Below are 26,244 nucleotides of genomic sequence, written 5' to 3'. Positions count from 1 at the left end.
AGAGTTTCCTGAATCCTTTTGATGACTCTCTAGTTGCAGTTTTTCTGGGTTCCCATACTCATTCAGTTGTGCAGTTATGGCCATTGTAGGCTTGGCAATAGGTGGGGCATCAGGAGTAGATGGCAGGTAGAACTGGGGAAGGATTTTTTAAAGGGTCTAACTTAAACAGTGCTTCTGCTGCTACATCTCCTCTCTAATTCTGTTTTAGCATCCTGCCCAATGCTCATTCCCTCTCCCACCTTCTGCTCCTGCCTGTGCCGACCTTACCTGCTGGAACCTTCCTCTTGTGGCTCACTATGGAACTGTCCTCCTACGCAATCCTGCCTCTGCCAGCTGAGGTTCCCATTTCCTCCATTTCTTTACTGCTTTAATTTACTGATGCCATCTCAACTTTTGATCTCATTACCTGTCCTTCCCTGCCTCCACCACCTGATGTTAACACAACTCTCAGCTACCTTCTTCTCCTACAGGCGCTATCATATCCACCTCTACTGTATTACTTTCAACACTGATATTTCCATTTCTTACACTCCTGTAGTACTTTCACCACCTGATTTTACAATGTCTTCTTTACCACTTTTGGCCCCTAAAGTTGTCACCTGCTACTGTCTCTCCATTTTACCGCCTCACTCTTCTCCCAATAGCACCTCCTTCTGTACCCTGAATCTTACCACCTCCTTCTTGTTACTATTCTTTCCTCATGTTGTCACTGTCTCTCCATCAAATTCTTAGCTCTCACCTCCTCTTGCTGCTCTTCACTGATGCCACATCTCTAGTCTCGGTTTTCTTCCACTCTCTCAATCTCCAGCCACCAACAAACTTGGGCTTCCTGCACCTTTATTCCAAATGCCTTACTGGACCCTGTCCTTTTTATAGTGTACTCCCAGCTCTATTTATGCTTGGCTCATTGTGAGGGTCTGCGCCTTTGTCAAATGATTACTCCAAGGTTTGGATTGGCAGCGACTCCTGGGTGCACCTGACATCTTTTTGATTTAGGGGGCTGGACCATGCGTCACAATACGTGTCTGTTCCGTCTGACCCGCTTCCCTCCTCCGACTACTCACCTGCAGAACTGGAATCTGTGGAGTATTTTGGCGTCTCCCGGTACTGGCAAGTAGTTGATGCAATAATCCTTTCTCGGTGTGAAGCCACAGTGGCCACCTGTAAGCTGCGGTCACTGCTGCCCCGTCACCGAAGACAGGCAAATAGGGGGAAAAGCCACTGGCATAAAAAAAAACTCTTTTCAGAAGTGAGAACTGGATTGAAGAATGTCTGTGGAGTCAGAGACACAAGGTGGCTTCCAGACAAATTCCGAGAGGCGCTGGAAGCCGCAGCAGTAGAAATGGCTGAACCGGCAGACAGACAGAGAGAGGGAAGGAGGAAGGTAAGAGAAAAAGGGAAATGGAAGAACACTTCAACCCGAAACCCAGGAAAAGACCAGAGGAAACGGCGACAGCAGAGGGAGACCGCCGGGGGAGAAAGGGGGATGAACTGAAGTCCACGCTGCAAACGGGCTGAGAGAAAGAGAAGCGAACAACTCAGAGCAGAAGGGAGAAAAAGGTAAGCGATAGCACCGGAAGAAAGGAAATGACCAGCGTTGTAGCAACAAGGTAAGCGGAAGCGATAGCCTGAACGTTGCAATGCGCAGGCAGCTGGGAAGATAGGAAATACATACTTCCCAGCTGTCTGCTGCCGCAACGTAGAAAAACATGAAAACACTAGACCGTCACCCGTGCAATAGAAAAGAAGCGTGCTGGAATGCTAATGGCCGCTCCATCGAAACTGCTGCCATTTCTTCCATGCCCCCGTGCGCATGACACCATGCCTTCAAATGGCCTGTCTGCCATCTTGGACTACACTGTGCCCCTTTCTTGAGCCATCTGTGCAGGGCCCAGACCTCCTATTCCTTCAGCATGTCAGTTCTGTGTAAAGAAAAGTCTTGGTTTAGCATGTACACTCTGTGGATGTCTAGAAAGTGTGGGTTCATGGTAAGTTTTTAACATTGCACTCAGAGACATGGGCCTCATTACGACTGTGCTGGTCTGGTTACAATGGTGCCAGTGAGCTTACCGGCAATGTTGTTATCGGGCCGGCACAGTACGGCTCTGCAAGTGGAACGGCACCTGTCCGCAGAGTTTCACAGAGTTTCACAGAGACACCGGCACTGTTACTAAATGGCACTGTTAGTAACAATGCCGGTGCACTGTTAGTAACAGTGCCGGTACTTCTGTGGTCCCAATTCCCACTGAGTCCTATGCGACTCAAATGGGAATGGGGATGTACAATTTACTGGCGCCTGACTGGTTGTAATCCCCTGGTGTTACCGGCAAGCCAGGCACCGGTAAATATTGCAGGTCAGGCGGCAACCGGCAAGTAGCACCGGCAGGATTACCGCCGGACTTATAATGAAGCATATGTACTGTTACTTTTGTCGCAGATGCAGAGAAACCTGTGACTGGCAAACCGCATACTTGCAATATTGTATCCAGGGCAGGATTCGGGAAATCTCACTCGGAGAAACCCATGGTCAGAAACTTGAGAACGTCCGACATTGTATCATGCAGCAGTCTCTAGAGTTCAGGGAACGTTTTATGAGATTTGGATTTATAAATGTGACTATATTTTAACAGTATAAGTACACACATAGGTACTGACGGGTGCAAGAAATTGACCTTGCTTAAAGAGAAGCAGTGGTTTTCCCTTGCTAGGTCTTTCGGTCTGCCTAGATGGAGCTTCAGGCTCTCCTGGTTGGGAAGGGTCCTGGCTGTTGTGGCTGCACTGAGTTGCTCTATTATGGGCCATGGAGGGTAAAATGACCAAGACCATCCTGGGCTGTGACCCTCACACCCTCACAACCATACGCCCTCTCCCCCCAAGATGTGAGTACGGGTCATCACTACCCAGGCTTTGCCGCATTTGGCCAGTATGATTGCCCCTTGCCCTGTGAAAAGGACCAGTTGAGGCTAACTAGGCACTCCTCCCCATATTGACCCCAGGCCCGACATACATTCACTGCTCAATGTTTGGCACAGCCCCCCTGAGCCACACCCTTGGAGTTTCTAGAACTAGGCTGGGGTCTTTATCACAATGCCCATTTTGTTTTTTTCATCGCAATTTGCAGGCAATTTTGTTATTTTATTTAAAAAGTGAAAACCCCATATATACATGTATCCATGCCTTGGAGTATTTTTGCATGCTGTAGAGGTTACCATTTTTTTTTCAAAGTGTATTTGGTTAAACAACCTTTCACACTAAAATCTTGTAAAAAGGAAAAGAAGAAAACATTTCTACTATACCACATATGTAAAAGCTGCACGCAAACATGTTAATATTACTTAAAATACAAAATATCAATATACATTATATCTTTAAGAAATTCAGATTAAGTGGCAATAGGAACTAAGAATTTATCTTTAACAGTTTGCTAGATGTAATAGGCACCAGATACCACAACAAGAGATTCCACTCCATAGAGCATACTCCAGAATTGATCTGCATTAACATCCCCAAACTTGGCATATCCTTTGGCTTACTGGAATAGTAAATTTGGGCATTGTGTTCGGATGTGTCGAGCTGTTTCCACCCTTTCTCCACACATCCTACAGAGTCTCTTCTCTCTGGGAATGCCTTCTCATGCTCCTATGGACCCAAAGACCATCAAAATGTTGAATCTTAAGTGAAGAACAAATTGTACCAAGTCAGGTATACGCAGCTTAGTTAGGTAGCTATGAGGAATTTCCTTGAACATACCTTGTTAGCAATATCGTACATACTGAGGTTGTGTCGCTAAGTGAGCCAGAGATGATGTACGGTCAAGGTGCCTAGATATTTTCTCAATCCCAGCCAAATGAAATTAAATATCAGTTTTGGGTGCCTCAGTCAGATCTATGTAAAGGAAGTGTCTCAGCACCATGTGTTCCAAGTCTGTGAAACAGACACTTCTTGTGATTGCAACTACGGGAATAGCCTAATGTGAGGTTCAAAAGACTTGGCTTGTCAGGGTCCCCATAACTAATACTAATCTTAGCCCACAACCTACAGACTGCAACCCTCCAAAGAGAGCTCAATCACTGAAGGCCCAGTTCCAGCCTAATGACCTGAACGGGGACCTCACTGGGCAGACCCAATAGGGAGCGCAGGATTCTAGCCTGCAAACGGGGGAGCCAGGCCCAAGCCTTTTTTGGCAACACTTCCAGGGCATACAATATCCCAGGAATTATGGATTGCTTATACACCCTAATCTTCACCTCGATGGATCTGCCCCCAAGTCTATCAATGATCCTCCTGAGTGTGAGCCATTTAGTGCATGGCTTAGGGGCAACCAGCGGTTCGATCGAGGATCACTGTATCATCAGCGTAAGTAAGACAGTGTATATCCTCGTTACTAAAGTGCAGTGGATGATTATTCACAGACTTCAGGTGTGGAGCGAAATCCAACACATAAATTATATAAGCGTAGGGCGAGGACACAGCCCTGCCTTAGTCCTCTATTTGTAGCAGAAATTCACTTCAAACTGGACCACAATTTATCCTGTAAAACGCTATCAAATGGGGAGCTTTAATCGACATAGCATATGTACAATGCAGAGTCTGGGACTGAAAACGTGTCTGAGATTAGAGTAAGCAAGACCCACATTGGATGAATCGTGCTATAGTTTTTCTTAAAGCTGGGCTGACATAGGTTCCGGAGGCCCCTACTTTCAGTCCATGTGGACAGCAGCTCCAAGAGACCTTTTGCAAATATCGTGGAACACACAGAAGCACACGAAAGCACGCTGTTTGCTGGTGAAGACCTCTCTGGGATTGTGTGCTGAGCTGGACACTGACCTTTTCTTTCTTTCAGTCTGGACTGACTCTTCTTGCCGCTCGGCGAGTCCGCAGTGGAGCCGGACGTCCTTTGCAGGCACACAGGAAGCTGCCTGACCAATCTGGGCAGAAAGTAAATATTTACTTTGACATTGAAATTGACATTGTGTATATTACACCTATTGCAAACTTTCTCAATCTCACATGACCTAAAACTTCCTTTCTTACTTATTTCTAGCTGTTACCACATTGGGCCTGCTTTGCAAAGCCCACTTTTGAGCCTGCCCACTCTAATTTCAAAAGCAGCGTGTGTAGCGCACCCGCGCGCGCACACGGAAGCTCACGAAAGCACGCTGTTTGCGGTTCGTGCTTCGGGGTGCGTGTGTTCGGGTGATGTACCATTAACCTAAAAGTCCTGGTGTGTATGGGGCCCTGATCTGATGTTCATGTGCTCAGGTATGATGCTAACCTATAACAAATCAACTGTTAAAAGTAGCACGTTTCCTTAATAGACATTTAAATTTTGGTGCATTCTAAAATATACTTTATAAACTTTGACGGCAGGTGCTGTTTGTATTAATACTCTTGTATTGTGGTATATATACCCTGTGGTGTAGTGTGATCTAAATAACAGCTAGTATGGGCAAAGCAAAATTAGCCGCTATTCGTAAAGACCACAGGGCGGATTTCTTCACTGCAGTCAGTACTCGCAGGGCTAGCCTGGCACGTGCGACGGCGCTTCCTTTGCCTGCCCCTTGTAGAGATGAAGAGGAACTGTGCACAGTATTGTTCTGTAGAAATTAGGAATTTAGAGGAAAATATGGATCCTTCCCAACCAATGTTTGGGGATTATAAGACGGAAGATTACAATGTTCTTGATCCAGACACTCCGGCTATTTTTATTCCTGATGACACTCTGTCGGATCCCATATATGACATCCTCTCTTGGGTTATAAATGAATTTCCACCAGCTGATGATATGATGACTATGCTAGGTATCTTCAACGAGCTATTCTGGTTGAACTCAGAAAACATAATGATTTGTTGACGACTATGGTAACAGCTATCGACAACATTCCAAAAGTTCTATCGGTTTCACTCATACCCATTGCTAAATGTATAGAGGTACTGCCTATAGGTTTATCTGACATGCTAGTGCCCATAGTGAAGGAGACAATGGCAACATCGAGTGCTGAATTGAAATCTGTATGTAATTCAGAAGGGGTTGGAACAGGGAGTGGTCAGCTTGATTTACCTTTTCTGCCAAAAGTTGTAATACCTAAAAATAACAAGGTGGTCCCGAAATTTTCAGAAATTGTGGCCAACTCTGCGAAAAAGGATACTGCTACGTCTAAAATTACACCAGAGGGCAATGACATAATTGAAGGTCCTGGGGTGGATTTCATGTATTCTAGAGCAGCAAAAAAACAAGCAAAGAAAAATAACAACAAAGTAAAAAAGCAGACCTAAAAAACAAATCCTCTAGAAAATTCATGAGAGACCTTGACATGAAACACATGATTGATGAGGATGCTTCAGATGCAGTTGTTTATGTGGCGTCTCATATTGGCGCCACACAGATGAAGGCAGCCGAAACTGAGAAAACATCTGTTGATCAGGCAACTCAGAGTGAATATGAAGAAGGAGTGGATGGAATGTCTGAGGCTATGAAAAAAAAAAGAGCTTAGTTTGTGGATAATACGAACACACTGGAAAACGGTTTGAGTGACATTTTTAAAATCTTTAAGGGCTCAACGAGCACCTCGGTTAAGGATGTTGACTCTCTAGGTACAAAGGAGCCTATTAGACCTGTTAGAAATAATATTGGTATAGAACAGGCCAAAATCAACCACGCACTTATTGACTCTGGGGATGTAGCTAAGCCTCGAACAAGACCGATTGTACAATCAGTAAATACGGGTTTATACCACAAAGACACTACAAATGTTAATACATTGCCTTTTATAAATAAAACAGTGGTAGACTCCTGTAGAAAACCTGATGAGATGTCATTGTTGCAAGGTGTCAAAGATGGACTCCACAACTCTCACCTTGCGCCAACTGATATTCAGACAAATGTGGAGGATATTCTTAGAAATGTGCAGGATTTGATGAATGAAAATAAAAGTCTGAAAGAAAAAGATAGAGTAATGGACCATACGAATAAGAGTGTGGGTACAAACGGGAAGGAAACTGTATTATATACTGAGATGCCTAATGTGGTGCGGACAGATAATGCTATCATACAGAATTAATCCACTGATATAAGCACAAATTTGAAGGCCAAAGAACAGAATCAAATTGATGAACTCCTAGAAAACGTGCATGATATTGTGGAAGAAAACAATAGGCTGAGAAATAAAGATATTCTGTTGCATTGCCTAAAAAAAGATGATGGCTTATCGGATGAAGAGAGGAATTAACATGACTACCGCTCCTATGTAAGGGGGGATGATAGGTGGTATAACGTTAAAGCACCACATGATACCAAATATGTGCAGGAGCTCAGACCTTTGGCATTTCCAAATATGCCGGGTCTGATATTATGCTCATTATTTAAAGATGAGAGTAATCAACCGCTAAATAGATCTTATATTCTCTCGCTATTTGCGGGGATATCTGAACTTAAACTTATTACTTCTGCCGATATCCACTTGGTTGATTTCATATATAAGGAAAGATTGGATTTTGTAAGACTGGTTATTCCATATCCCTTGGTTCGGTCAATGATACTGAAGGAGGCAGAAGCCTTACAACGTATGGGTTTTGATCTCTTCCCATTTAAAGATCAGTCCATTCCGGTGAAAGCCCCTGACAGAGGTGGGTCAACAGTGCAGGAAAGTTATGATCGGAGGAATTACCCCACTAATCAAAGAACTGATGATGTGTCAGAAAAACAGGATTGGAGATGGTTGGCTCTATCTTTGCGTGACGCAATCTCTAATCTAAAAGAATTGGGTAAACCTGCATAGCTAGAAACCACAAGTTGAAATTGCTCTGCTGGAATTCTTGCGGCAATTTCAATCTTTTTAACAACAAGTCACTTATGATAGACTTACATGGCTTTGATTTAATTTTGCTACAAGAAACCTGGATGACCTCTCATGTGGGCTGGGAAGATTTTGTAGTGGAGGATTTATGTGCTATAAAAGGTTCAAGGGGCAGACCTAAGGGTGGCATGCTTACGGCCTCTAAAGAGTCCTCTGGTTTGCTAAATAAAAATACATGGAAACAAGGTCAATCGTTTCTCTTAACCGATTACTCGGTTGGAGATGGTTTGAATCTCTTCTCTCTACTGGTTATTAATGTTTACTGGAACGCCAATGAATTATCCGATCAACAGCTGGAAATCGACTTAATTGACCTAGGCAAGCAAATGGACCTGTGGTCTATCGATAACATATGTGGTCAAATAATAATAGCGGGCGATCTAAATGCAGATTGTGACGTGGACAGCTTGATGGGAGAATTTTTGTATCTTAAGATGGCGACCAGTGGAATTGGCAGCCAGAAACTTAGAGGATTCCTATGGCTAAAATACACTGAATTGTGGGGACTAAAGAGGATTTCAAATGACCATCACACATGGAATGCGAGGGGCTGTGTGTCTACTATTGATTATATTTTTTTAACTGCTAAATTAAGTTTCTCTGTGTCAAGTTTTGAAGTGAAGACTGTCATGACAAGTGACCATTGTATGTTGATGATGGAGTTTGAATTTACAATCTGTGAGAGGGCTAAACAGTGTTATAAAAAGGATCTTTTGCTTAACGCCGCAAACAATAGGATTAAATGGTCCTTTAATTCTACCAACAAATTTACCTCTACTCTGATCGCTGAATATGAAAACACTAATTTGGAACAATGTTTGCATATGTTCTCGGTAAAAGAATTTGACAGCACCATTAGATCCAAAATTAAGGTTTTTCTTAACATAGGCCCTGCAGATCAGTCCAGACAATTCATCATGAACATGCAATGGACATAGAGGTTTACGAAAGGAAAAGAGAACTTAACAGGGAGCTTCGCAGACTACGGAAACTGAGTACAGCTGTTCCGGGCTATTCGTTCTCTATTAAACGATTAAAGCAATCATACAAAAACTGGTTGAGGAGCCATAGATGTATAATTGCACAACGTGATGGTGAACGTATGTTAGGAGCAATGAGAGGGGTGACATCCTCTAATTTCTGGCAATTGATGAACAATGTGGATTCGACTCACGCTTTAACAATGGTAAATCCAGTCCCTGAAGCTATCTGGGCAGGTCATTTTGCTAAGTTGTATAAGACTAGTGATCAATGTTACTCACCTCATGGAGTGAGTTCTTCCCTTTGGACACTGAGAAATGAGGTAGATGTAATAATGAGTCTTATAATAAAATCTAAAAACACAGGGGCCCCTGGGTTAAACAATCTCAGTAATAAGGTATTAAAATCTGATCCTTTTATATGGGCAAGAATTATATGTGTCCTTTGGAAAGATGTGTGTATATTCAAAACCATTCCGCAATCCTTGGGGGTTTCGGTTGTCATCCCGGTGTTTAAAAAGGGCTCCAGATTGCTGCCTAGTAACTACAGACCTATAGCTATTGCGGATTCAGACTCTAAAATATTTGCATCCTTGGTATTGATAGATGTTCAGAGTTGGATGGATGATAATCATATACTCGGCATGAACCAAGTGGGTTTTAGGAAAAACTGTGGTACGGACTGTGGTGGTTTAGTCTTGCGATGTTTGCAAAGCAAAACTTGGGTCAAGGGGAAGAATCAAACTTTTGTTGCATCTATGGACCTTAGCAAGGCGTTCAACCTTGTCGATAGGCCTATGCTATGGCATAAACTAAAATCTTTAAAAATGGCAAATCATTTGCTGAACATTATTATTGAGCTCTATACTGACACAAGGCTAGTTGTACGAATGAACACGGTCGGGGACCTCTCTTCTCAGATTGTAACAAACAATGGTTTACGACAAGGATGCATGCTGGCCCCAACGATTTTCAATCTTTGTCAGTGGAGCTCAATTTGCCTTTGCGAATGGGGGTCTGGTGTCACCCAAACTGAATGGAATGGGAATTTCGTGGTTGGCCTATGCCAATGATTTTCTCCTTATGGATAACACCAAAGTGGGTTTGCAGCGTCTAATTAAGACCTTTGAACAGTTTATATGCAACCTACACTTAAAAATTAATCCTTCCAAAACGATCATAATCTGAATGGGATGTGCCAATAAGAAGCAGGATTCCCTTTCATGGTTTTGTGAGGGTAAACTGATTAAGCCTCAAAAAGCGTTTAAATACCTTGTTTGCTGCTTTACCGGTACTGAATCGCTCACCCTGTTTATCCTTTGGAGGAAAAGAAATGGTGTTGATTCTGCAATGTGTTTGAAACAGATGAGACTCTAGAACACATTATACTGAGATGTCCCGATTTGCTAAAACAAAGAACTGAATACTTTGCAGAGTTATTTGATAATAGTTTTAGCAATGATCCAAATTATATATGGTACAGAATGAGAAATAGATACTCATCGATTTTGATTATTCATGTAATTTCCTTCTTAAAAACAGTATGTGATTTAAGTTAGATATTTCTTGACTTCTGAATTCTGTTTTACTGTGTATTTGTTTTTCTAATGTATTTTAAAGAAATGTGTATATTGCTTTTGTGAATGGTTTCTTATCATTCTGTTTTGTGACTATTTTGTAAAGGTTTGTGATAAACCATGAACAAATAAACAAATAAAAAAAAAATATATCAAGGAACTGCTGTCCAACATTGCCAGCAGTCTATAGCTCTGTGGAGATTGCTGTAAAGTCTTCTTATGGACTGGAATAAGTATTGACTGTTGCCAAATCCTGGGAACCAGGCCAGTTTCACAAATGTGCAGGAATAAGGGCCGCAATACTCCAGCCCAAAATTCAGGGTTACTCTTGAATATGATCTTAGACAGACCATCTGGGCTAACTGATCGAGACCCCTTTAACCAATTTATAGACTCAACCAGGTCCGTGCCCTTACGCTGCCTCCAAACCTTGTTATCAACCATAGACTTACATTTTAGGGCCCTAGTATGTTCACGGTCAAGCCAGTAATTCTCTCTAATATGTACCTCCCAATCAGTTCCGGCAAGACAGCAGAATTCAGCAGCCGAAATGCCAGCCACATGAGTCCGTATCATATGCCAAAATCTTCCAGCCAACAGTCTTCATTATAGCGATGCTCTAAGAGCCATTGTTTATACAGGGCCATACTTTGCCAATGCATTTTATTCTTCCCCCAAATCACACAGGCTGTGGTTCCTCCTAAATTTGCAGATAGCCACCTGCAAGTCTTTTCTTGCTGGCAATCGCTAAGCCATCTCGGATACCAGGCTTCCCCAGATGTTTATTGCTCAGGGTGTGCTGACCATTATTGGGCCCCTACCTCGCCAGCAGGAAGACCAGGTTCCAATTGCATAGCTTCATCACGGGATGGGGGGGGGCATTTCTCCTGCGCATAACAACTTTGCATTTAAAGCGGAGATGTTGCCCTTGGTCCATCGCAGTCTGTTTCCCTGCACATTGACAATCAGATTGAACGCCAATTGTCCGACCTGCAATTCTAGTTCTAACATTGCATAATCATTCATAGAGACCAGGGAGATTTTGAGGAAAGGTGAGTGATTTAGAACCAAGCCATTAGTAAATATAAAATCAAGACAGCTTCTCTGTTTATCATTTATCCAGGTATAATGATCTTCATTGATAGTTGGAGCTATAAGATAGAACCCACACTCCTCCATCAAATCTCTCCAGTATTTACTCAGCTGATAGTTTTTCCTGTTCTTCACAAGCCCCATAGCCATATTGCAGAGGTTCCTTTTAAATATTGGGAAGTCCGAGTTGATTAATTTAGGCAAAGAAATGGTTTAAACGTGTTCCGCTGCTTTCAGGGCAAAAGGATGGAAGTTCTTTGTGCCTTTGGTTTGCACGCTCCTACTTCCTGTCATCCATATGTGAAAAAAGCAAAAGCAATCATGTAGTGGCATAAGAGCTAACCTGCTTTGAGAGATCGTTTTGGGGATGTACCCTTTCTCAGTAATTGGGGCTTACATAGCAAAATCTGTAGCTGCAACAGTTAAGCAGCAGAAGTATGTGGCCGTGCAAATGAACATCAGTGGCTGTACAGGATTTTGAGGGGTTGGATGCAGCAGCTACACAACAAATAAAATGATCTGGATATTGTTAAAACCTTAGATGAGACATAATTTCACACATTTTGGCTTACAATCTGGCTAAAGTCAAAACTGGATCTAGGATTGAGATATTTCAGACAAAGAATCCTTTGTAGATTGTATTGGACCCTTGCTCGAATGGCCAAACTAGGATTCTTAGATAATGATATTTGTTGGGGCTGTGGTCTTGGTGGGGGCACTTTACTTCATATGTTATGGTCTTGCTCAAGGGTGTCGACCTTTTGGAGTGATGTTTTGAATAGTTTGGACATTATGCTGGAAGACTCATTGCCACAGACGCCTTACTCGACGATTCTATTAGCAAACAGAGAGAAGGGAGACATGGTTAGCGTGAGAACAGAATGGATAGATAGAGTACTGGTAGTCGCGGCTAAACAAATATTAAAAGTCTGGAAATCAAGGAAAAAGCCGACGGTAGTTGATTGGCTGAATGATGTCCGCACTTTGTCTGACTATGAAAAGATGATGCTAAAAAAACAGAAGCGTGATGTTCATTATCTTGAAACGTGGGATTCTTTTAATGAATTGTACAGCTAATGTTCACTAACTGTATGCATTATTCCTGAATGTGATAGCTGGGGGTTATTGTGATTCTGTTTGATGTTGTGTGTTGTATTTGTCGGTGTTGTATTGTCTGATGTTGTTGGATGTTGACTTCTACTGTAGGATGGGGGTTTGTAGTAGTGTATTAAGGTTTTAAATTTGTGAATTTTTGTTATGGTAGGATTGGTTATTTAGTCATTATATGTATTTTGCCCTTGGAATGCATATCTCCGATGTAATGGATATGTACATGTCACCTTTCTTTTGTATGTTTTATTTTCTAAATGATAAATAAAGTGATTAATAAAAAAACTATCTGGCTAAAGGAACTTTCACAGTTGCTTTAGGAACTGTCAACATCCTAGTGGTACATCCTAGTGGTTTAAGCATGTAGCACCAATCTTTTTAAAGACTGATCACCATGAGGCTAACTGTTTCCTGTTAGTATTCCATAGGATGTAAAAGGATATTTGTTGACTTCGGTTGTGAGCTTTATTTTGAAGAGAGGAGGAATTTGGATGCCTGTAGATTTCAGCTCTAAGGAAAAAAGTAATCAAACCCTGACTCCTTATTTAAACCCTCGTTGGGGATCATTAGGAATGAAGATGCTTGCAAAACTTTGCCAATTGCCCCATAGAATATATGTAAGAAATTATTATGATTCTTGCTTCTGTGAACTATATTCAAGTCCAAAGCAATTTGAGATTCACTTGGCCCACAGGAAAAAGGGGAAGAGAGGGAGTAACTTCTGCCGATGTTATGATCTACAGATGTAAAGAGTCATAAGCAAGCATTATTCTTTATAATAACATCTGCTGACCCAATAAAGTTATTTAGAATTGGCCCATTTTTGTATAGGCAACAAGGATCAGTTTACAATGCTATTTTGGATGTCCTAGTAAATGTGCGTGTTTCAACTGTTACTGGTTTGCTTATGATGTTCACACCTACTAAGTGGTGAATACATTAAATTGGTTTAAGATATGCACTTTTTGCATTTGAAGGTGAGAAGCCTTATGCACTTTAACTGGAAGATATGATATGTCATTTGTAACGTGCCTGTGCAAAGTGTTTCTTGGCGCAACAAGACAAGGGAGGGAAGACAGAGGGAAGACAAGACAAACAATTTTACTAGGTCTTGTGTCATTCAGATCGTGCAAGTGCGTCAGTGCACAGTGCAGGGGTGAAGGGAGGTGGGAAGTGCTGTCTTATCTTTTCACTCGTAGGGACTGAACCCAGTTAATTATGATCGCAACAATTACTATGCTTTAAAAATATACAGCCACACAGGTAACATGATACAAACTATCTCCTCAGCATGACCAGCTTTAATATGAACAACCGTTATTTTACAAACACATTGGGACTAATGAACTATCTTTTTTGTCTCGTCTTTCTTTATATTGTTTGCACAATTGTCTTTATTTTTTCTCTTTATACCCCATGAATCCTCCCCGTCACCAACCCTTGACTCTCTGTGATTATCGTACACTATGATTCTGATCGCATGGTGCATTCACTACAAAATGTGTAAACAATGTTTCAAATTGTTCGCAAATTTAATTTACTCACTGTTTATCGTAATAACTCTAATTTGGTCACTGTCTGTCGCACCAAATACTATGTTTTGAAAATATGCAACCTCATAGCCCGCATTTGAGAAAGGCTAAGAGATTAGCCGAAACACGTGTCATACATAGGGCTACATGCAATAAATACTACTTTTCCAAAAAGTATTTGGCGCTGTCTCTCATCTCGGTATTTTTGATGTCGACAATTTGTACCAGTGGTTTTAATGGCTTTTTTGTAACCACCACTCAGTGAGACGCGACATTTCTTTCATTACCTTTGCTGCAAACCATTACTTGTACAAACCTATCTCTGTCGCCTTGACAGATTGTGGCTACAAAGCCAAAAAGTGTATGCAGCCAAACAACCAGTCGGGGTCACAGGCAGGTAGATCAGCATGAGAGTGTGAGAGAGAAAGCAGTGGAGAATGGGAAGTTTTTGAGCTGCTCATGGAACTTCAAGTGGTCTGGCTCAAGTTTGAGAGGGGCAGGGATGCCATTCCAGATAGAGACAACTGCAGAGGAGAGAGATCTACCCCCCACTCTCTGACCCTCAGAGAGCATCTGACCCTCAGAGAGTTGGAGGTAGCTGAGCGAAGGGCTCGACAAGGAAGGTATTTTTGAAGAGAGAGTTGGATGTAGTGCAGGGCCTGGCCCTAGAAAGCCTTATGGACAATGCAGAGGGTCTTGAACCCGATCCTTCCAGCCACCAGGAGCCAGTGGAGAGATTTCAGGGCTGTAGAAATATAGTCCCTGGGCTTGTGGCAACAATAGTCCTGTTCTGGATTAGTTGCTGAGCGCAGAGAGTAGGGGAACAAGAGGTTGTTTACAATAGTCCCGCCTAGAGAGAACGAGGGCTCTAGAGACAGTGAGCTTCTGGGGGAAAGTGAGAAAAGGGAGAATACCTCTGAGGAGGTGCAGCTGTTAGTGGGCCTTCTTGGCAAGGTCTCTGATGTGCGGAGAGAAGGAGAGGGTGGAGTCGAAGATGACACCAAGGTTTTTTGTCTCACAGGTAGGCGAAGGAAGGGGGCGCAAGGTGGGTGGCCAGAGTGAGAGAGGGAAAGCGGGAGCATGGGTCCCAATGAGAAGGGCCTCCATGTTACTGGCATTAAGGCAGAGGTCGTTGGAGGCGCACCAATTCTGAATCATGGATAGACAGTCAGGAATAAGCGAGAGAGGAGAGGAGGCTGAGGGGAGCCTGGAAAGAGCGGAGTGTCATCTGCATAACATTGGAAGTTAGAGGCGAAGATGCATATCAAATGGGCTAAAGGGGCCAAGTAGACATTGAAGAGGTTAGAGCCCTGGAGAACACCACATGTGGAGAGAGAGGTGGTGGAGAGAAAGGACCCAAGTTGGATCTGGGAGGGTCGGTCCACGAGGAAGGAGGTCTACCACTCCAGGGCCTGATCTGTGATGCCCAGGTTCTCACTGGTCGCTTTATCAGGATGGAATGGTTGACCGTGTCAAAAGCAGTGGAAAGGTCAAGGAGAATGAGGACAGAAGGAAGGCTGGAGTCAAGATTAGAGAGCAGCTCTTTACAGGTATTCAGGAGAGCAGTCTCCGTTCCCCTGGCTGCTCTGAAGCCAGACTGATGGTCATGGAGACAACCAACAGATTCAGTGTTCGGAGTAAGCTGGGAGATGGCCATCTTTTCCAAGAGTTTGCCCAGGAAAGGAGTGATAGTTTGCCAGAGGGGTAGGATCAGCAGGAGGCTTTTTAAGGAGGGGGTGCACAAGGAGTGCTTGAGGAGAGAGGGAAAGATCCTGTGGCAAAAGAGTGATTGCAGAAATCGGCCAAGGCTGGAGCAAAGGTGTCAATGTGGTCCTTTATGGTTCTGGAGCAGCAGGGGAGCATCTGTTTGGATGACACGTTCATAGGTCAGACTTTTCTAGAAACCTTGTCGGGTCTTATCAGAAAGAAAGAGGAGAAAGGTGGAGGAGAGGGAGAGGCGGCCAGAGGGGGGCTGCGAGAGGGAGAGGAAGAGGAGAACGAGGACAGGATGTCCTGAGTTTTAGTGGTGAAGTGAGAAGCAAGAGCCATATAGTGGGTCTGGGAGGGAACATGAGAGGTGGAGACTGCAGATGGATTGGCCAACTAATTGCAGATTTTAGAGTTTGGCTGTGTTGTACGAGGCTGCAGAGACGCGGATGTGACTCTCTTCTTGGACAGGACTGAGAGTCTATTACCTTTGGACCAGGCGGCAGGCCAGTTTGTCAGAGGATGTGTCCTCCACTTGCTTTCAGCCACCCTGCTCTTGCGTTTCAGGACGGCGAGGTCGGAGTCATACCAAGAGTTTCACTTGGAGGTAGGCTTCAGATGGGTTCTCATGACGGGGGCAAGGATGGCCAGAGTGTTGGAGATAGAAAGATGCAGGTTAGAGAGGGCTGGGTCAGGGTGTGAGTCCGCGGCAGGAGTAGGAGGAGCAGAGAAAGTAGAGGCAAAGGCACCCACTGACACACACTTCATGGGCCGAATGACCGAGAAGGTAGGTGGCAGTGCTGGGGTGGGCTTTGCCTCAGGGACAAAGAGATTTAGGTCAGAGCAAAACAGAAAGTGGTCAGTCCAAGAGAGAGGAGCTGTGAGAGGTCTTGGGAGGGGGATGTCGGAGGAGATGAGAACATCCAAGGTGTGTCTGTCAGAGTGTGTTGGACCAGAGGGTAGAATGGAGAGAGAGAGATAGTGTTGCAGAGGTTGCGTAAGAGCCAAGAGGAGGGATTAGAAGCATCCAGGTGGATGTTGAGGTCTCAGTGGAGGAGAAGTTGAGAGGTAGAGGCAAGGAAAGCTGACGCGAGGTCAGCCCACTCTGAGAGGAAGAGGGCAACCTGGCCAGGTGGCATCTAGAGGATGGCCACAGTCAGAGAGAGTATTAAGTCATCAAAAACAGTAGTGTATACCCACCTGGGTTTATCAGGGCTTAGCCAGGTGCCCTTTTTTTTAAATTCACAGTCCGAGGGAGGCCAGAAGAAATAGAGAGGCATTCATCAGAGGAGTAGGCCTGCATAGGAATGACAGAAGCAGGGACCCACTCCGTAATGATCAGAGCTACTCCACCTCTGGTTCAGTTGGTTCTTGGCTCGGAGAGGATCCTTGTAGCCATCAGGGAGGAGAGTGTCAAAACTCGTGACAGAGCTGGCCGTGAACCATATCTCGTGAGGGCGAGGACATAAAGGTCAAGTTCTTCGAGGAGGTGGCAGATGTCAGAGGAGTGTTGACAACAGAGCGGGAGTTGAGAGTAGCAATGTGGATCAGGTTGCCACATTTGAAACACTTCTGGGGTGGGGTACAGGCTTGAGGTACACCCGGCAGAAGTGGTTGAACGGCACAAGAGGGGGGGCAGAGGTATTAGCCGGAGGTGGCATAATAGCCAGAGAGGCAGCGGGGGAAGGCAGTGGCAGAGGAGCCAGAGAGGTGCTTGTACGAGTAGCGGAAGAAAGTTGATAAGGCGCGGGAGACGCTGATCGAAAAGGAGGAGAATTGGGATGAGGGCCTTGGACCTGAAGAACGGTGCCATTCAGATAGACATTAATGATGTTCTTGGAGGAGTGGAAAAAGGCCAAGAAGACCACCCACCAAATGCCACCATTAATGGGAGAGGAAGAGATTGGAGAGAGAGAACCAAGACCATATGAGAGGCCCATAGCTCTGGTGAGGGAACGACAAAGAGGATGTTGGCGAGAGTCTGCCTGGAGGAAGCACTGATTTAGGTATCCACGATGGGGAGGCCTGGGTTGGAGACCAGGATGTCCCTCTTGAACAACTTCCTTCCAGATTTAGTGAGAGAGATATGATAGGAGACAGAGTAGCAGTTAGAGAAGATGGGAGAAATGGATGGCATCAACAACGGTGCGAGGAGGAAAGTAGGAGGAGGAGGGAGCGAAAGATAGGAGAGACGCACAGCCCAGTGCCGCACAATGCAGGATGTGAAGGGGGAGGGGGTGGTGAACACACAGGGAACATACAGGAGACGACAGGTGACACATACACCTAACAGTACAATGGTACCTCAGCGGGTGGGGACCCAGAGAGTGGGAAGAGAGCCTAATGGGACACAGTTCATCGTAACCCCAAATGAGTGGACCTAGACAAGGGACCCAAAAGACAAAGTATGGCTAACCGCTGGAGGGGAAAGCCTAAGATTGCTCGCAAAACAGAGTATGTTATGTCAGACGGTTAGGTGGAAGTACATACAAAGGCCAGGTAGTTTAGTAGAGAGCAGTAGCGGCTGCTCCGACTTCCCGCACCTTTCTTACCTTTCGGACGCTGATGGTCGACGGCTGCGCAGCACCTGACAGTGAATATCTGATATGCAAAATAACAATTTCTTCTTACTGAAACTGTTCAGCTCATGACAGCCTCATGTTCTATCAAACATTGGAATTGAAAATAACTTTTGGCTTACTTATTTTAATTTAAAATAAATGTCTTTGTTTTCACAAAGTGTATTTTTTTGTAAAAGACCCAAAACAATGGGATGTGTCCTTTTATTTTAGGATGCAAGGCATGCCGCTGAAGGGGAGATCTACACTAAGCTTAACCAAAAAATTGATGAGTTTATTCAGCTTGCTGATTATGACTGGACTATGTCCGAACCTGATGGTCGAGCCAGTGGCTATTTAATGGACCTCATTAATTTCCTAAGAAGCACATTCCAAGTGTTTACACATTTGCCTGTAAGTATTTTATAATGTTGCATTATTGTCCACCAGTTACCGGTCAAAGCAAATGTTTTATTTTTTAAAAGAATTAAGGTGTCAGGGTTTGTGTTCGACCCTGGTCCTTCTGGGACAAGTGGAAAAGAACCAGATGGTCACTGCCAACCTCTAAGAATGCTCATTCCCTGTCCACTGTTTGCCAACCATAAAATGGCGCTTCTGTGAATCACATAGATCACAGTGGAACCACGCTCAGTGGGCGTAAACAGTCAGAAAACACAACAAAGCACAGTGAATCCCGCTATGCGCTGCGTCGCAACTTCTCTGTTGCGCGGACGCTGTTTCTTTGCCGCCTGTGCTCTTGTTCTCTAGCTCTGTTCTCGTACTACATCCTTATTCTTCCTTACCTTGCTGCTGATTTCCCTTTGTCCTGGACTGTTCCTTTCCTGTATCCTGCCTTACTACCGCGCTCATTGCAGGAGGGGAAATTTACACTGTACTTGGGCCATTGGAAGACGCCAGCCTGCTTCTACAAGGTTTATCCCTTCCTGCAGAGGTTTTTTTCCTGGGTCTGGTCTTTCTTTCAGGAAGCCTTAGCGCTCCAGTTTCTCAGGGAGCTCTGGCGTCCAGGGCGGACAGGCCTTTTCTCAACGACTCCTATTCCCCTCTCAAGACCCAGGTACTGAAATAAGGTCAATATAGTTTTACTGGTTAATTCTAACTTTTGTAAAAGATTTTCTTGTCTTTTATATTATATCTGGCAAAGTTTCTGTGTTCCAAAACATTGCTTTTTAAAAATGGAGCCAGTCGCAGAGCGAGTTGCAGTCTCTGCAGTCCACTCTTTCTACATGCTCTACTTCCTGAGACAGCAGTCTTTCCACTACCTCCAAGCTTTCCAGTGTGGGAGGTCCTTTAAGATCACCAGCCAGGCCGCAGAGCCAGTCGCAGAGGGAGTTGCAGTCTCTGCAGTCCCTGGCAGGACCGACAGATTGACGATGGAATCTGAGTCCTCAACCTCTAGCTCGGGACCAAGTCCTGCGCCGGACGGCACGGGAGACAAAAGAACTTTAGCATCTTCAACAACAAGCATGGGAGCGGACCCAGCTCAGCAATCCTCCACCCAGAACCGTTGATCTTCAGATCAGCCCAGGCCTGTTCTGAAGACGTCCCTTGCATCATTGATGACTTTCCCCCAAAGACAACGACAACCATCCCCAAACAACAAAAAGGTGCTACCGCAAAAACCAACCTAAAGGGTAACAAAAACAACCAATCGCTCCTAAGACTTCCAGACCCACAAAGCTGAAAAAGTAGTACATCTACAGACCTTGGAAAAACTCCTAGCCCAGTTTTCCGACCAAATTCAAACTTAACAGCAGCAGTGTCCACATCTCAAGGAACAAAGGAAGACGACTCTGCTAGGCCCCTGACAGCGACTCAGGTCGCCAGTTACTGTGGAAGATTTCTTGTCTGGCAAAAAGCTGATGAACATCTCGGTGCATCAAGACCAAGATCCCGACAACGAAAAAAGAAAACCCGGCCTACTGCCCAAACTCCATCCAGGGCTTGCAGCAAGCACTACAGGGCGTCTCCTGAACGACCTAACCGCCCAAGATCTCCTAACCATCAGTCACTGAAAAGTCCTAATACTTACCAGCAGAAGAGTCAGCACGCCCACCCCGAATCCGTGCCATCTACCCAGTCAAGAAGAACTAAGAGCCAGTTGGAACATCACCCCCAAAGCTATACGGAACGCTCTAGGAGAACTTCACCTAACAAACAACCTTACTTTCATTCCACAAACTGCCACAAGGCTAGACGCCAGAAATCCTCCAGCCGAGAACGGCTTCACCGACCTACAGCAAGAGCACATCAAAAACCTGTCAGGAACTCAACCAACAGAAAGCCCACTCCAACAATAATTCTGAAACTCGAACAAACTGGCAGAAATCAAGAGGCTTTTGTCATGATGCCTACCTCCGGGCATCCGGACCCAGCCCAGCAGCCTCGGGAGCAGGCATCCAGGCATTTATTGAGACCCCAGCAGCCCCGGCTGGGGGCTATCTGGGTTCAGTCCTGGCACCCTAGGTGCCAGGCTCATAATAGACATCAGTCCTGGCGCCATAGGCGCCAGGCTCATAGAAATTACTTACCTCCTGCAGACCATGCTGCAAATGAATCAATGCCCACGTGAGACCTGGATGGGACTATTTTATTACAGGGACTATTTTTTACTCGGGTGTGGTTCTGGGGAACTTCTTACCTGGGACTACTTTGCAGGCTATTTAAACCACGCCCGAACAGCAGCCCATGCTTCGCGTTATTCTGAACTTCAGCAGTGTTACGCTCACCGTGCCTGCAGCATCCAGTCCTCTGCCACGCCCGCCTCGAACCTGGACACCATCCTAGAAGAAAGAGAAATAAGAACAAGAACTTACCTTTTAATCTTCATCTGTTCCCGAATTCACCGCACTTCAGAATTGGAAAAGACACGTCGGAAATAAAAGCATTGCATCGCTAGCAGGCGCGCTGCGCCATACTTACCAGTCTGCATCTCCACGGTTCAGCGCTGCAGCCATCATTTCATCACTGCATCCATGGAACCTGGAAGGGACAAAGAGAACAAGGTGAGCCGAGTGCTAACAAAGACAAACAAAGCAACCATATTATATTCACCAGAGTTACCGCCCCCCTAGGTATCTTTCATCGGCGTTCCATCTCTTTAACGCCGCACCTGTGGGAGGAAAGAACACTTGTTAAAGACATTTATTTCGCTTTTACCGGACAACACTGTGTAATACAGACTCTTACCCACGCGCAACCTGCAGCACTTCAGGTGAACTCTTCTCGGATTAAGCTGCAATACAAAAGGGATCAAAACGAGTGAATAACAGACAATTGAACTCTATAGACATTATACTTACGGCTCCTTGCCATTTACCACGGAGTCCAACACGTCTGGAACTCGCCCATAATCTTGAAACCAGTGAAGCAACTGGGATTCTACGCGCCCCTGCGCTCGGTGCAGGATGGAGAGCTCATCATTACAAACAATAAGGTGAGACAACAAAAGGGGAATATCGGGGTGCTTAGAGGGAACAAATTAAACAAGTGTTTCCTTGCGGACGGCCGTCCAGTCAGCCGTCTCTGCACTACGAATAACGCTGGTGGAGACCTTAGCAGTCCAGTTCCGATCGAGGGCCCCCGTGGGAATCAGGTGAGCGTTACAGCTTTAATACTAAATAGAGAAACGGTACTGAAAATCCTCAGACACAACAAGAATCTGCGTCATCTGGCATCAGAGGATTTAATCTTAGTGGAGCCTTACCACAACGCAGCAATAGCCAAATGCTACCTACACATAAGGTCAGAAAAGCTCACACTTCAACTAAAAGAAGGTCAGGAAGACCTACTGCTGAGCGGATTAAAGTTGATCGATGTCTCCGGTCTCAGCGACCTTGACACTGCAACATCCAACCAAAGGAGCATTACCACAAAAAGCCCACACTATGTTTCCAGAACAGAACTCTTATACAAAGACTACAGGCTACACAAAGAGAAAGCAGACACTCGAAGCGAAAAAGGACCCAAAAACTCCATAACCTACCCTATCCCATCATCCAAGTCTTCAGTACCATCAAGCCAATCCGACATATGCAGCGAGAAAGGCAATAGAACCACCGACGATGCCCCCTTAAAAGCAACTTTTACATCGCCAATCAATACACGGCAACAAAAACCCTACGAACAAGAAGTCCCCCTTACGGCGGTTAGGAGCGTGCATACCGATCAAGGAAAAACCACACACTCAGCACTGTTGAAACAGCTTTGGGCTTGGTTGCCGAAGTCCCTATCTTCTACCATGAGAAAATAGAAATTAGAGGCCCTCAAAGGTGGGCCCTTCGACATGTCTTCACCATCCTCTTCCAACCTAACAGCAATGACCATACAATGGCCATACAAATCGCTTCCTGGAATGCACGCGGACACAAACACCTTATGACAAAAGGAGGCATTGACTTGGACCAGTTCGACATACTAGGTTTGCAAGAACTATGGCTGACTGAAAAACCAGACTTAAACGGTTTTGACATCGTTTTTGCCCCAGCAGCCAAAAACAGGCTGGGACGTCCATCATCTGGACTTCTACTAGCAGCCCGTGCAGACAGCGGTATCAACATCCTCGAAACACTAGCACTCTCAACACACCACCTGGCGATCAGAACAACCTGGGCGAACTACGACCCGATCTCGGCAAAAAAATTCAATTGATGTAACTTGCACTGTAGCAAGCGACCATAACCTCTTAAGAGCCAGATGGAACTCCATCTCATCCATCAACCCCACAATGAAGGCACACATCGAGTGCAATCTACAGGGAAACCATTTGAGAATGACCGCCGCAAGAGTAGAACTGACGTTGAGCTACCAAATTCAATCAAACGCCACTGGCCGATACAGCAGACATTGATTACCATCCACTGCTGAGCCCCTACAAAGAAATTCTACGCAGACATATCCTCTCTATAAAGTCTGGAACTCATCAGTACGACAAACAAATAGTCACCAAGCGAGACGCTCTCAGACAACTCAAGAGAAAAGCGAGAACATTCAACTCGCCCGCACTGCTGCTACAACTAGCTACAGAATCCAAGAAGTACAAAGCATGGAGAAAACGTCACCAAGCTCTTCTCTACCAGAAGGACACTGAGGAAATACAAAAAAAAAGGGGCAGGCAAAAACGCAAGAGAATTCTAGGCCCTCATGAAATCACCAGTCGACCAGAGCGCAAACGAGCCGTCTAACAGGGTACCACGAAGGCCCTTGGGCTGACATTTCCAACTTAGAAGACATCGTCTCAATCATCAGCAAACTCAAAGCCTCGTGAGCCCCGGGCCCTGACGGAGTGACAAACATTGATCTCAATGAAAATTCCAACTGAGTGTGGGCACCCTTCATCAGCCTGGTCTTCAACAGGTGTTCAGCCTCAATAAGGATCCCAAGATCTTGCACCTCATCGACAGTGGTTCCAATTTACAAAAAAGGAGACAGATCGGATCCACGCAACTACTGGCCAATCGCCCTCCTAGACACAATTAGGAAAATATTTGGTATGCTCCTACTAAAGCGATTCTAGAGCTGGGCAACAACTACTCCCTGTGCAGACCCCTTCCAAGCCGGCTTAAAAAAAAACTCATCGACAACAGTAAACCTAATGCTGCTAAGCATCGCCAAAAGCCAAATCTTAGAAGGCTCCACCAGACTATTTGCGGCGTTCATAAACTTGGCACAAGCCTTTGACCTTGTCGACAGAGACCTCCTATGGTCAAAGCTTCTTCTCTGGAACTGTCCACCAAACATCCTTGCCCGATCAGAGCACTCTACACAGACACAACCATGCAAGTAAAACTGAATAGAAAAGGACTCCTATTGTTTGAAATACCCACACGCAGAGGAGTCAAGCAAGGCTGCCCGCTTGCGCCGGCAGTTTTCGTGGCCTTCATGGGAGACTTCAAAGACACATGCTGCACCATCAGAGCTTTTCCTCCTAAAATAGGGGATACCCCAATGCTACATCTAATGTACGCTGACAACATCACACTGCTAGACCAAACCCAGGTCGGTCTCCAGAGACAATTAAACCATCTGACAGACTACATCATTCAATCAAACCTGGAGATAAACGACCAAAACCAAGATCTTGATCTTGGAAAAGAAAGCAAAAAGATCAAGCGCCTTCAAATGGAGTCTCGAAAAGGTCCAGATCGAAACAGTGACCAAGATCAGATATCTGGATGTTATTGTCGACAGCACAAAGACGGAAGTCAGCATGCAAAGCCATCTCTGGGCAAAAGCGCGATCACTAGCAACACAGGCTCGTATTCTGGAAAAGAAATTTGGACGCTTCTCCCTGATCCCTACTCTCAAATTCTACAAGGCAAAAGTCGTCCCAGCATTAACATACGGGGGCGAAGCCATGCCCACAATTCCAGAAGCCTTCTGGCAAAAAATCGAGGGCTTCTTCTGGAAATCAGTGATGAATCTGCCTAAATCCACCTCGATGGCAGCAATAAGGCGAGAACTGGGCCTTGCCTCTCTTAAAGCTACAGTAGACTTTAACAGCATCTCCTTATTCAGGAAAACAATACATCCTCAAGGCCTTCCATTGTACCAACTGATAAATGCGGAATTGACAGCAGGCAGCTGCAAAATGCTAACAAACTGGGCAACAAAGATAAGGCACAGCTTGACCAAATAGCCTGCACCGAGGCCGATGTAATTGCTAATCCATGCAACATCCCAAAAAAACCTAGCAGAGCTAGACTGGATCACCACACTGGGAAAAGCAAACGAAAACAAACTCTTGGCACACCTACCAGTCTGGGCAATGAAATTGAACAAAATCCCCCAATTTCTCAAGAGATTCCCTAGTAGACCCATACGACAATTCTTTCTGAGAGCTTGTCTAAATCTTTTACACACTAATGAAATTCTCCAGACCAGAGGCCAATCTGCTTCAAAAACATGCAGACTGTGCAAAAAGAGGGATCAAATTGAATCTGTTTGCCACCTGTTAACGACCTGCACGGCGATTACCGAAATCCAACTTGCATATCTACGGCCGGTGCTAGCAACACACACCATTAGAAGAAGAAGAATGGTGGCCTCGCCCGATGAGCAGGGACAAAACATCCTGGACAATCGCCACAGCCAAGATCCTACAAGCAGCCGTGGAAGAATGCAACACACTGACAACAGAGAGCACTGCTCATCCTCGACCCGGCACAAGTCAACCAAATGACTGAACGACCCAAAACTGCAGGAACATAACAGATTGGCCTCCGAATTACCTCCAAAGCACCTCGAAAGTACTGTCCTTGTAAAATCTATTTATCTAGATAAACACAAGTGTAAAAAATACATTTTAAAAATGTAATTGTTTTCATGTATTATGACTTAGTCAAAGAGTACAATGTGTGGTTTTCACATTCAACTAATAGTAACCAACAGTGCTGTCTCATACATTTCTAAGACCACAACACAATTATCACCCATATTTCAAGTTTGAGACTAAAGAATTGTATGCTCACTCATGATGAGCATTCGTTCAAAACTATAGAAGGCATGATTATTTTAGAAGAGAACATAGAATAAAATATTTTTTGAAACTATTAAGTACTAAAATGTATGTCTCATCTAGTGTGACCAGTGTATCAGATAATGAACTAAGGAATAACACGCCTGGTCATCCTAACATGTCTTGTCTTGTCTAAGACTTAGAATCCTTGAAGATTTGAAAAGCAATTTGTAGATATAGATCTTGCACTTTTGTTTTTATTATATTTAAACTGACACTAATTTTAAAACAAATGTGAAAATAAAACATTAAACACATAAATAATTGAGTTACCGTCTTTCGTAATTGTAAAGGCACT

At 44.6% G+C, this 26,244-nt stretch overlaps 1 protein-coding gene across 4 annotated transcripts in view; it reads left to right on the top strand.

Moving 5' to 3' along the window:
- Nucleotides 1–26,244, top strand: part of EXOC6 (exocyst complex component 6) — a 2,769,442-nt gene that overhangs the window by 2,003,908 nt on the left and 739,290 nt on the right. For all 4 annotated transcript variants that reach the window (XM_069611363.1, XM_069611365.1, XM_069611364.1 and 1 more), the window contains exon 18: nt 18,647–18,826. In XM_069611363.1, coding sequence (XP_069467464.1) covers nt 18,647–18,826 — 180 coding nt within the window. The remainder of the gene's footprint in view (nt 1–18,646; nt 18,827–26,244) is intronic.

The sequence above is a fragment of the Ambystoma mexicanum genome, chromosome 8, assembly GCF_040938575.1.
Source record: "Ambystoma mexicanum isolate Mex_15411 chromosome 8, UKY_AmexF1_1, whole genome shotgun sequence".
Classification (NCBI taxonomy): domain Eukaryota; kingdom Metazoa; phylum Chordata; class Amphibia; order Caudata; family Ambystomatidae; genus Ambystoma; species Ambystoma mexicanum.
This window is presented reverse-complemented; position numbering and strand designations above follow the sequence as displayed.